The sequence below is a fragment of the Dreissena polymorpha genome, chromosome 8, assembly GCF_020536995.1.
Source record: "Dreissena polymorpha isolate Duluth1 chromosome 8, UMN_Dpol_1.0, whole genome shotgun sequence".
Taxonomy (NCBI): domain Eukaryota; kingdom Metazoa; phylum Mollusca; class Bivalvia; order Myida; family Dreissenidae; genus Dreissena; species Dreissena polymorpha.
Window position 1 is genome coordinate 83,303,207 of NC_068362.1, and position 13,079 is coordinate 83,316,285.

Below are 13,079 nucleotides of genomic sequence, written 5' to 3' on the forward strand. Positions count from 1 at the left end.
TCAAACACGCACTGTGACACTTTAAATAAGAAAACACATTCCGTTCGCTTTAAACATAATTTATTATTTTACTCAAGACATTGTTCCTTGGTATCGAAGACCGGTCCCGCGGATCAGTGAATTTATTGTCTTTAACTTTTCCCGCCATTGGTTATGAATAAAGCGTTTCATAAATGTTTTCTGTATTGATTTGAAGATCAATATATATTGCCCATGCGCGGATCGGTGTAGTTTATTGATCGTCAAGGTAGACATGTAAGTGTTCGATATCTCTTTAGTGGACACGGAAGTATAAAGTATAGCCAGCATAGTTTAAACTCGTTCGGAATAAGGTGAACTTATAACGAGTCCACATTGTTTGTGTAAGTATTTTTTTATAGATATTTAGTGACTTGTTGTCAATGCAATTTAGCATTTATATGTAAACTATACATTTATAAAAATACGTAATTACGTTACATTGTTTGGTTTGTTCCTAATCATTTCAATGTTGTCGACTATTGAATAATTAAATGCATTCACATTTTTTAACCTGTAACTTATCAACTCGATATTTCATATCATTATAGCACCATCTTAAGTTTTGATAAATACCGTCATACTCGTTTTTCATTGTGAAATTATTATGTTCATTTCAGTCATAAGATAAGGAAAAAGTGATCACAATTAAATGGGTATGAAATGTAGGCCAAAAGAAGCGAACAATGCAAACAGCAAACTGTAAACTACGAAGTCTGTTAAAGGGGTACTTAACCATTTTATGAATATTGACAACGCACATGTATACATTTTTAAATAATAACATAATAAATGGTGAGGATAATTTAGTTCTGATAATTATAAAAACGACAAAGTTGACGTCGCTACCAGTCAATGATTATGAACACCGTCCTTGGTTTACAAAGCCTATCGTCACCGTATAACGCTTAAACAAAAAGCTTGACTTTCATGTTGATGAGCACGATAAACTGATCTGAACATTGGCAATTCAATAGGCGTGTCTACCCCAAAAACGTAAAATCAATAACTTCGACATATAATAAAATGCATAGAATACTTAAGAAATTACTGTGTACTAATTATCCCCACGCTTTTCGTGGAAAACAAAAAGTGGGGATATTGTGGTTATCTCCGTCTTCCGCCCGTCCGTCCGTCCTGGCCACTGTCACTCCTACACTATAAGCATTAGAACCTTGAAACTTACACACGTGGTAGCTATGAGCATATGTGCGACCCTGCACTATTTGGAAATTTGATCTGACCCCTGGGTCAAAAGTTATGGGGGTTGGGTTGGGGCCGGGTCAGAGATTTTCCCTCATTTTGTTATGTTATTTTACATTAACTTCTTCATTTCTGCACCGATTTATTTCAAATTGATACTGTACATCTCTTATGACAATACGGTCAATCTCAATTATGCATGGCCCCATTACCAACCATGGGGCGCCCAGCCCACAAAGACCACGCCCACCCAAAATTGCCTTTTACTATAATTTCTTCATTTCTACACCGATTCACTTCAAATTGATACTGAACTTTTCATATGACAATACGGTCAATCTCAACTATGCATGGCCCCATTACCAACCCTGGGGCGCCCCGCCCACATAGGCCACACCCACCAAACATTGCCTTTTACCTTAATTCCTTCATTTCTACACCGATTCACTTATAATTGATACCGAACTTCTCTTATGACAATACGGTCAATCTCAACTATGCATGGCCCCATTACCAACCCTGGGGCGCCCCGCCCACATAGGCCACACCTACCCAAAATTGCCTTTTACTATAACTTCTTCATTTCTACACCGATTCACTTCCAATTGATACTAAACTTCTTTTATGAGAATACGGTAAATCTCAACTATGCATGGCCCCATTACCAACCCTGGGGCGCCCCAGGGTCAAACATGCAGCGTTGATATTCGCGTCGGCCTCTGCCGCGCCATTTCTAGTTTGTAATAATTTTGGTCGCAACCGATTACTTAAACATTAACCGGACAACCTTTTATTTTAGCCGGTTAATTATAAGCGTTAAATGAATAACCTGCAATGAATACTGTCAAACATGTCATACTGAAAGCGCATGTACTCTTAAACAACATACGTATTTTGTGACGGCTTACGTTGGTTAAATAAGCGGTCATATTCGTGATATAAATGTTTTATAAATACTACATTCAATTAAATCGATTTTCAAATGTATGTTATACTTTGTAAGTTATACTTTGTATGTTATACTTTGTATGTTATACTTTGTATGTAATAATTCGGTTGAAAAGCATTTGTATAAGACTGCAAGATCCTCCGTGTTTTCAAAACTGTGCAAAACCTTCCATAGCACCAAAACTTTATAAAAATGTTTTGAGTTTGCTTTTAACCGAAGCAAAACGCAAACCTTTAACTAAATCCAGATTAATTCAAACAACGCGCACTACAGCATGGCGCAATATGGCAATGGCACACTCAGTTATGGGTATAAACGGATCGTAACTTATTTGATAACATTCTCGGTCGATTTACACCGTCTAAACAACACACTTTATGCTTTAAATCTGAGCTTGACTTTCATGTTGATGAGCACGATAAACTGATCTGAACATTGGCAATTCAATAGGCGTATCTAGCCCAAAAACGTAAAATCAATAACTTCGGCATATAATAAAATGCATAGAATACTTAAGAAATTACTGTGTACTAATTATCCCCACGCTTTTCGTGGAAAACAAAAAGTGGGGATATTGTGGTTATCTCCGTCTTCCGCCCGTCCGTCCGTCCTGGCCACTGTCACTCCTACACTATAAGCATTAGAACCTTGAAACTTACACACGTGGTAGCTATGAGCATATGTGCGACCCTGCACTATTTGGAAATTTGATCTGACCCCTGGGTCAAAAGTTATGGGGGTTGGGTTGGGGCCGGGTCAGAGATTTTCCCTCATTTTGTTATGTTATTTTACATTAACTTCTTCATTTCTGCACCGATTTATTTCAAATTGATACTGTACATCTCTTATGACAATACGGTCAATCTCAATTATGCATGGCCCCATTACCAACCATTGGGCGCCCAGCCCACAAAGACCACGCCCACCCAAAATTGCCTTTAACTATAATTCCTTCATTTCTACACCGATTCACTTCAAATTGATACTGAACTTTTCATATGACAATACGGTCAATCTCAACTATGCATGGCCCCATTACCAACCCTGGGGCGCCCCGCCCACATAGGCCACACCCACCCAACATTGCCTTTTACTTTAATTCCTTCATTTCTACACCGATTCACTTATAATTGATACCGAACTTCTCTTATGACAATACGGTCAATCTCAACTATGCATGGCCCCATTACCAACCCTGGGGCGCCCCGCCCACATAGGCCACACCTACCCAAAATTGCCTTTTACTATAACTTCTTCATTTCTACACCGATTCACTTCCAATTGATACTGAACTTCTTTTATGAGAATACGGTAAATCTCAACTATGCATGGCCCCATTACCAACCCTGGGGCGCCCCTGGGTCAAACATGCAGCGTTGATATTCGCGTCGGCCTCTGCCGCGCCATTTCTAGTTTGTAATAATTTTGGTCGCAACCGATTACTTAAACATTAACCGGACAACCTTTTATTTTAGCCGGTTAATTATAAGCGTTAAATGAATAACCTGCAATGAATACTGTCAAACATGTCATACTGAAAGCGCATGTACTCTTAAACAACATACGTATTTTGTGACGGCTTACGTTGGTTAAATAAGCGGTCATATTCGTGATATAAATGTTTTATAAATACTACATTCAATTAAATCGATTTTCAAATGTATGTTATACTTTGTATGTTATACTTTGTATGTTATACTTTGTATGTTATACTTTGTATGTAATAATTCGGTTGAAAAGCATTTGTATAAGACTGCAAGATCCTCCGTGTTTTCAAAACTGTGCAAAACCTTCCATAGCACCAAAACTTTATAAAAATGTTTTGAGTTTGCTTTTAACCGAAGCAAAACGCAAACCTTTAACTAAATCCAGATTAATTCAAACAACGCGCACTACAGCATGGCGCAATATGGCAATGGCACACTCAGTTATGGGTATAAACGGATCGTAACTTATTTGATAACATTCTCGGTCGATTTACACCGTCTAAACAACACACTTTATGCTTAAAATCTGAGCGGAGTATTGTTTTAGAGTGTTATCAAAGCCTTTGAAATAAATTAATTTTATTAACAAATCAATGACTGTTTTGTGTTTCTCCTAACAACTTACAACCTGCAACGGGAAAACCAAGGAAAGAAAGTTTAACTCAAATTAAATAGTGAAGAAATCATTTAACATTAGTACCGACTCTTCGTTTTCTTTGAGAAAAGTTTTAGCTGCGAATAGCTCGGCCGAAAAGCTTTGAGGTGAAAGAAGCTTATAAGGATGACTTTGCTAACATATCATGAATCGAAAGAATAATATTAAGATAACTTGTGTTCACATTTCATTTTCAATAAAAAATATACTGCGTCATTAATTTTAGATGCATATAGGTGGCCTTCCTGTCAAAATGCTGCCTCTCTGTTCATTCTTCGCTGCCTCTCTGTAATAAACATGGATCGTTAAGATTTGATCATAAAGATGATATCAATGACACTAGATATTTGAAATATTACGGAAAAGCTATGTTAAAAAGTCATACAAGCGGCATGTATGGACGATTGTTCCATCAGCTTCGTCATCATTCCATCTACGATAGAGTTTATGATAAGTGTTTGGACTTGCGGATTATATACTGTGAACCTGTAGCGGGATGTATGCTTCAACTCGTGGGCCACCTCTGTTTAAGCACCAATGTGTTTACGGGTTTTAATTTTAGATTTTCTTACCTGTTTTGTGAATTACGATCATCCATTTTCTTGTTTATGATAGAGAGGCAGCGAAGAATGAACAGAGAGGCTGCATTTTACAGAAAGGCCACCGATATGCATCTACACAGTATTCATAATTTGGTGACTAAATACAATTTCAAGAAAGTATTATTTAGAGACATAAAGGTTACACATTGTTATGGGTAACTTTAGCTTGTACTTCCACTTTCTGCCGATATGTTTTATCTGTTCATCGATGTCAAATGGACTAGATTTTACTCTCAGAAATCCAGGGTTCGAATCACGGGACTCAGCAATAATGTGTCAACCTTTTTCATGCTAGTATAATTATTTTAAACCATTCCAATCGTTACATTTTCATATTGAGTATTTAATGTGTAAGTGTTTAATGCTGATAGTACACATTTTCTGTGTACTTTTTTGCAGCTCAGAATAAGTGACAAGAGATTTAAGATAATTCTAAAGCATGACGTATACCGCTTTTGGCTCTTTAGCGTCCACGCGTTAATCACCATGGAGAAAGTGACTGTCTCTAAATCGATAGTTGAGAAGTTAATGACCCTTCCAGGTGGGATACAGTCAGTGGTAGAAAAACTCAAAAAGGATGGGATTCAGGTTCAATTTGATGGATCTGAAACATCGTCACTGGAGATAGAAGCCGAACAAGATATTGCACAAATCATAGTGGATAATCTGGCAGCAATGAGTGATATAAAATGCCAGACATTAAACAAAAGTGTAACAAACGGAAAGTTTTTCTGGTCATTGAAAGGTCAAGATTCTACACTTTTTCGCTATCTGTTTGTGGAAGAGAAAAATGCTATGGAGAAGCTTGCATCGATATCGGTCAAGACAGAAGATGAAGTAACGACGATATCGTTTCCTTTGAATGGTTACAAAGACATAAAGACAACAATCAATAAAATTGAGGCAGCGTTATCAGCATCCGTTAACCGGGAGATCACTGTTGGTAAAAAGTTTTTACAGAAAGCCAAGGCATTTGTAAGGAACGAATATTCAACATTTGTTGCGTTTATTGACAATGACAAACTACGGATATTAAGTCGTTCGGAAAACGGGTGCAAAGAAGGACAACAGGCATGGGAAGCTTGTTCAAAAGGCGAATCAATAAAACAATATGAATTAAATGAAAACATTAAACACTCTTCTTCACCAGAGGCACATTCCCACAAAGATCTCAATGATTATGAAAAAGAAGGCACGGCTGAAAAAGCTACCAACTTGGACAATTCAGACAAAACAGAAGAAAAAAGTATTGAAACCGAAGGTAAACATTTAAATCTACCAAGTGCTCCACCAGCTGAAGCGTCTTTTGGACAATCTAAAATACCTCGCAAGCAGGGCTTTACAAAAGGGAAAGGAGATGATGCAAAATATTGTTTCATAATGGGAAGACTGACGGTGTACGTTTACAAGAAGTCTATAACGGAACTGGTTGAAATTGATGTTATCGTAAATGCTGCAAACGAACATCTAGCTCACGGTGGTGGTGTTGCCTATTATATAGCAAAGGCGGCTGGTAAAAAGATAAATGACGAATGTCAACGTTTTATTGCGAATAATAAGAAAGTAAATGTAACCGAGAACTTTGTGTCTGGCGCAGGTGATCTGAAATACAAAGCAATCATCCATGCAGTTGGTCCACAATGGTACGATTATGATGATAGACGCGATCACTGCACCAGGGATTTACACAATACCGTTGTCAACGCTCTGGAAGTCGCTGAACATAGAGGCTGGGCCAGAATTGCATTACCGGCTATAAGTTCAGGCAAGTGAACACCAAAAATAATAATAATCATCATCATCATCATCATCATCATCATCATCATCATCATCACCATCATCATCATCATCATCATCATCATCATCATCACCATCATCCATCCATCCATCCTCCTTCTCATCATCATCATCATCATCGTCATCATCATTATCATCCTCATCATTATAATAATCATCATCATTATCATTTTTTGAATATGCTGTGTTTGTTTTTACAGCTCTTTTTGGTGTTCCGAAAATATTGTGTGCGCAAATGTACATAAAAGCCTTTGAAACATTTGCAAGCCGTGACGATCTTCAGCATCTTAAAGAAATTCATTTTGTGGACTTGAATGATGAAATCTTACATATGGTAAAAGACGCACATCAGGTGTGGGTGGAAGATCCGAGCAAACTGGATTTTCAGAACGCCAATCACTACGTCGCAGCGACTCCAGTCGCAAGTAAAAGTATCCTGAAAAAGACGGCTTCCTCGACGTCTAAAGGCGGTCCAGCAAGTAACCCAGCAGTTATTAAAATTATTAAAGAAACAACCACAAAGATGAAAAAGAAGAAAATGATTTGTTCGTTGCCGATAGACGTCACATTGTTCGTGTATGAGGGCTCTGTTCTCGATATGGAGGCACCGTATGATGCGATAACCTGTCCGTGTGAAGGGGTCCTGTCGGACCTGATAGCGAACGAGGTCGGAAAGGCTTACTACGAAAAGCAGCTTGAGGCTTTTAGGTAATGTTTTAGTGATTGGAGTTAGATATCACATTTTTCCCCTTAGCAGGATCCATGCCGCAGGCATTTTTTTCTTCAATATGTTTGATGCAGCTTTCTATTAGCGATTTCATTTGCGAACTTTTTTTTTAACTTACCAATCGCACCATGAAATTTGTATAGGGAGAAATCGTAGCCAATGTCAAATAACGTGACATCAGTTAACAACTACAAGAATGTATCAGATTGGTTTTATTAAATCACGTTATTGTCGTTTAAAAACCTGCACCAAAGGCCTGCTCAGCCAACATTTGCTATCACTGTTTAATATCATAACATGACGAGTGATCTACTTTTGTACGTACAGTTGTATATATTTGAAAAAATACCTTACATGTTTGTACCGATGACAAAACTGTGTAATATTTATTTGATAATCAATTGATATTTTAATATGAATTGAAATAATAGTACAAGTTCTTAAACAGCTCATGTTATTTTCACAGGGATAAGGATGAAGGAGCAATATTTTCTATTAAAGGAAAAGGTGATAAATTGTCGAATACGAGGATAGTTCACATTGTTCACAAGAGAAGTCACTTTGATGATTCAGCGCAGTCATTGAACAGTCTGTCATGGCGTACAGAGAAGCTGTTGCACTTTTTAAATAATTCATACAAATGCGTGACGCTTCCATGCCTGTTGCCAGGTAATTGTTCTTCGCTCGGATTATCTGAACTTCACGATTTTATTGTATCGGTTCTCGTCAAAGAACGCCTTCAAATATATTCCAAGTGTTTTCTTCAGCTGCATAGCCAGGAGAGAAACCTGATAAAAGCGTGTGTTACTTTATTTATTGCAAGAAACCAATTGCCTGCATAACACACAACACGTGAAGTAGACAGGTCATCATAAAAATTTAGCGCTCAATAAATTGACTTTTATGTAACAGTAAATCGTGTATAGCGCATGCACATAATTACTGATGTTTACGTGTGCTATGTAGTGAAAGGTTTCAACAAAGTTTAAATTGCGGTAGACATAGTGCAATAGAAAGTTATTTCAAAATCCATGTTCCATCTTTTTCGGTATGTTATACTTTGATTACTAATGTTCAAACTTTAAATAAACTAACTAACTTACTTTATTGTAATTTGTAAAAATGACACGGTATCTTAATTGTTAGATCTTTGTTTGCAGGTAAAATCCAAGACTTGAGAAGACCGGTAAAGAATTTCGTTCAAGAAATACTTGACTTTTGTGTGACAAAAGATGACGTAAACATTAAGGAAATCCACGTGGTTGATACAAACCCGACCATTGTCAAAGCAATTACGAGTGAAATTCGTTCTATCTGCACTAGTATGTAGTCACACATATTTTGTATTTCCTTCCCATGAAATGTGTCTCATTGACTCATCATATGACCCTTACATCGTGTAGAATTGCACTTTTCTTTATTTTAAAAACAATATACTTGTTTTTTTAAACAATTGACACATTCTTTTTGACATACATTACACAGACATATGTCTTTTATACTTGTAAGAGAAATCACACTGTGTTGATGTGATATAGTGTTTATTATGATTTCTCAATCATTTTATGTTGACGTTGAGAATCGAATGTGTTACAGTAAATATGCCAAATTGTATGCTATATATACGTTGTTTATAACCTGCTACAGTCTTATCAATATCAATGCTATACAATTCGTACACTTAGTTACATATGTATTTGACTATTTGTAGATTTTCTTTCATCCGTTTATACTTCATCTGTTGGTTATGGGTAATGTGCAAATTCCGTTCACACAGTTACAGCATAAAACATAATCTCAAGATATCTATATTAGTGTTACCAATACGGCGCATGTCGTCTGATACCATATACGAACTTGAAAAGCGTACATTATGTCATTGGTTTACGTTTATACATATTACAGTTTGAATTGCACACGGACAAGAACATATTTTCTCGAATTATCAATTGATTTCATAATCAGTCTGCATGGGTATCATTAGTCATTATTTATTTGGATATTATTAAGCTGCTGCTTGCAATTATACGAAATATTAATATTTGCAAATAAATTCTGGATACTAATGACATAATATACATGTTATATTAGAAATCCGCATTGCACGTTGCATTTAAGGCCCTCAAGCACAAAAAGGAGTATTAAATGGAGCGAATTCGGCCTCAAACTACGGTTGGACGAAACACACATCATTAGAGTTAAGTGACGCAAAAGCGTCGGTTACATTTGACGCAAAGGCCGCATCGGCTACATCTACCACGGACTCAGAGTGTCCAATTTGCTCAGAGACTGTGCGAGACTTTGTAACCCTTCCATGTAATCATCAACTATGCAAGAAGTGCACAGACAATATCAAGAAGGTGAAGCCGCAATGCCCTTTCTGCAGCAAAACCTTTGGCACAGTTACCGGTAACCAGCCCCCAGCAGATATGTACTTCCGCTCTAGCCCATATTCCTTACCTGGCTATGACGAATGTTCTAGGATAGAAATCGTGTACGATGTTCCAGCCGGGAAACAAACCGTACGTCAGCGTTTCGCGCAAAACTAAACTAGATACATATGTTTCTGTGTGTCTGTTTATGTACGTGCATTCAATGGCGCTGCAATTTATTACTCATTTCTAATAATTCCATATTTAAATTGTAGTTAATTTTAGTCGATGTATTCACATATGTAGTATGTTTTATACCATTATTTAGTGGGTATGCATTTGGCATTTACTATTTAACACTTATGTCTAGCGTGGAATAATACATGTAGTGGTTGATAGTATTATTTCTTCTGCAAACATTCCATGGTGGTACATTGTCTCTTCAGCCGGAGCATCCCCGACCTGGCAGATCGTACGATGCCGTGAGGAGACGAGCTTTCCTGCCAGATAACGAGGAAGGCAGGCGCGTGCTTCACTTGCTGAGGAGAGCGTTCGATCGGCGTCTGATCTTCACCATTGGCGAATCGAGGACGAGCGGAATGGAAGGCGTAGTCACGTGGAATGACATTCACCACAAGACCCGACCTTACGGCGGACCAGAGGGGTACGTACATCGTGCAACTACGAACGTTAATTGAAATATCTGTCTCGGCGGCCTTCGAGTAAAAGGATTTTAGTGGTAGTGATTGTGTGTTGTGCAATAATGATTGTGACTTGGTATTGTGTTATGTTAATAATAATTCTGAGTATTTAATCTTGCATCAGCGAAACGTTTCAATGTATAGAGTTTTAACAGCATTTGGTACATTAGTAAGTATCAAAATAAGCATCTATCCGAATGTACGAGTACATGTACTTTTTTGTACATACCTATTTTGGTAGGTATACATGTATGTCGAGGTATGTGGTAATGTAAACTATATTAAAGTGTGTACCATTTCGAGTCGGAACGGTATATTTGTATGCATATATGCAGCTTTAAGAGGTCTTCTTCAATATAAGTATTTCAAATGACTGCCATTGTATTTTGACAGATTTGGCTACCCGGACCCTACGTATCTGCAACGTGTGCAAGAGGAGTTGGCTGCCAAAGGGGTTAATGAATGAATGCATGAATGAACGAGTGGCCATCACCTGTCATGCAAAGGACGGACGTAGACGTTTGTGCATCGACTCCTGTTTATGTTTAAAGCGGTCTATACCTTATTAAATGATAACGATGAAATTACGCAATATGTATCTATAAGATATATAGCAAATATATGAACAATAAGAGGAGAAATAGTGTAGAGAGGATATAACATTGAACAACGCGTTACATTCTCTATGCCATTTAAGTGAAATCCTAATGCTTAATATGTAGGACATAATATTGATATCAATGCACCGAACTAGATATGTTTGTATTTCTTAAATTTGAGTGTACTATATCTCAGTTATATGTTTATAGATATTTACTCAATAAAATCGTTATATAACACGTCATTCTAAGCTGGGATTATGTTCAAAGCGTTTTTCAAAACCTAACATATAAGTTTTATTCACCTTGACGCATGACAGATTAACCCTTTCAGTGCGGGAATCGAATTTTGAAGGCCTTTGCAAACCGTTTGGATCCAGATGAGACGCCACAGAACGTGGCGTCTCATCAGGATCCAAACTGTTTGCTCTTCTGAAAGTATTCTTTGAACAAAATCGAAGAAAATGCTGATTTTAGAAATTCAGCAGACGACATTTTAGCAGACGACAAATTTCCCAGCATGCAAAGGGTTTAGACAAAACTTTATTACAGACTGCCCAGGTGCTGAGGTCAGTATTATAATTATTGTGTTTGGGCACAAACTATAACGTACCCTTTCATAGATTCCTACTGAGATTGATTTTCCAGATCATTTTGAACGGAAATTACGTTGAATAAAAAAAGCGTTTGATTTCATTTTGATGTTTTGCCAATGTTCTTTGAACAAAATCGAAGAAAATGCTGATTTTAGAAATTCAGCAGACGACATTTTAGCAGACGACAAATTTCCCAGCATGCAAAGGGTTTAGACAAAACTTTATTACAGACTGCCCAGGTGCTGAGGTCAGTATTATAATTATTGTGTTTGGGCACAAACTATAACGAACCCTTTCATAGATTCCTACTGAGATTGATTTTCCAGATCATTTTGAACGGAAATTACGTTGAATAAAGAAAGCGTTTGATTTCATTTTGATGTTTTGCCAATGTTACTGAATATTGTATAAATGATCAGTATTTCACACTCATTTCGTTATAATTGTGATTTTATTTTGTATTGGAAGTTATATGCGCATTGTCTATGTAGTATATGGAGCAGATCGTATGTACCAATCTTGATTATATATTTATGTTTTCAGTGTAATATTGTCTTACATCTCAATTATTAAAATGCTGTATCGTCTTCTGAAAATTTCACGTTCTGGATTTTTATTTTGAAGTATTTAAATGAGACGCGTTCTGAGAAAACTGGGCTTAATGCATGTGCGTAAAGTGACGTTCCAGATTAGCCTGTGCAAACCGCACTTTCTTGAAACTAAAAATACCATAAAAGCGGAAAGAGTCGTCCTTGGTTAGCCTGTGCGGACGGCACAGGCTAATCTGGGACGACACTTTACGCACATGCATTATGCCCAGTTTTCTCAGAACACAACTCAAATATATCATATGAAGTATTTTTTTTACGTTGTTAACTGCACATCCACTCATCAAACTTTGTCCCAACACATACTCGCAATTTAATTCAGGGGTACATTGCGACATTCAGTATTACATTGACGTTGTCTTCAAGTGTTGCCACCACATGCAACAGTCATATTTCCGACATATAATCATATCGGTCCTTTTTTAGATGAGGGTCTTGCAATATGTCAACTTATTACTTAAGTTATTAAGCCATTTTTCACCTCAGTGTTCATGGTATATTGCAATATGTCAACTAAGTACTCAATATATATTGCAATGCATGTATGTTTATATTTTACTCAATGTATATTATACTATTTCAAGAAAGTACTAAACGTATAGTGTAATATGTCAACGCAGTACTCAAGGTCTTTGCCATATGTCACACACCGCTCAATATATAGTGCAAAATGTCAGAACAGTTCTCTGGGTAAATTGTAAAATCAATACAGTGCTCAACGTATATTGCAATATGTCAACACAACACAGCTCTACAGGTTTATAT

The 13,079-nt window shown here is 37.0% G+C and overlaps 1 protein-coding gene across 1 annotated transcript; it reads left to right on the top strand.

Moving 5' to 3' along the window:
- The first annotated feature begins 230 nt into the window (after positions 1-230).
- Positions 231-11,251, top strand: LOC127840699 (protein mono-ADP-ribosyltransferase PARP14-like). The gene is made up of 6 exons (XM_052369112.1): positions 231-362; positions 5,382-6,679; positions 7,053-7,190; positions 9,725-9,960; positions 10,257-10,474; positions 10,905-11,251. The coding sequence occupies exons 2-6, from the start codon at positions 5,401-5,403 to the stop codon at positions 10,975-10,977; spliced, it is 1,944 nt and encodes a 647-aa protein (XP_052225072.1). The 5' UTR covers positions 231-362; positions 5,382-5,400; the 3' UTR covers positions 10,978-11,251.
- Positions 11,252-13,079: the final 1,828 nt, after the last annotated feature.

Coding starts and splice junctions, on each gene's coding strand:
- LOC127840699 (XM_052369112.1), top strand. CDS start 5,401: ATGGAGAAAGTGACTGTCTCTAAATCGATAGTTGAGAAGTTAATGACC. Junction 6,680..7,052: donor ATTACCGGCTATAAGTTCAG/GCAAGTGAACAC, acceptor ATATGGTAAAAG/ACGCACATCAGGTGTGGGTG. Junction 7,191..9,724: donor GTCTAAAGGCGGTCCAGCAA/GTAACCCAGCAG, acceptor CAATTTGCTCAG/AGACTGTGCGAGACTTTGTA.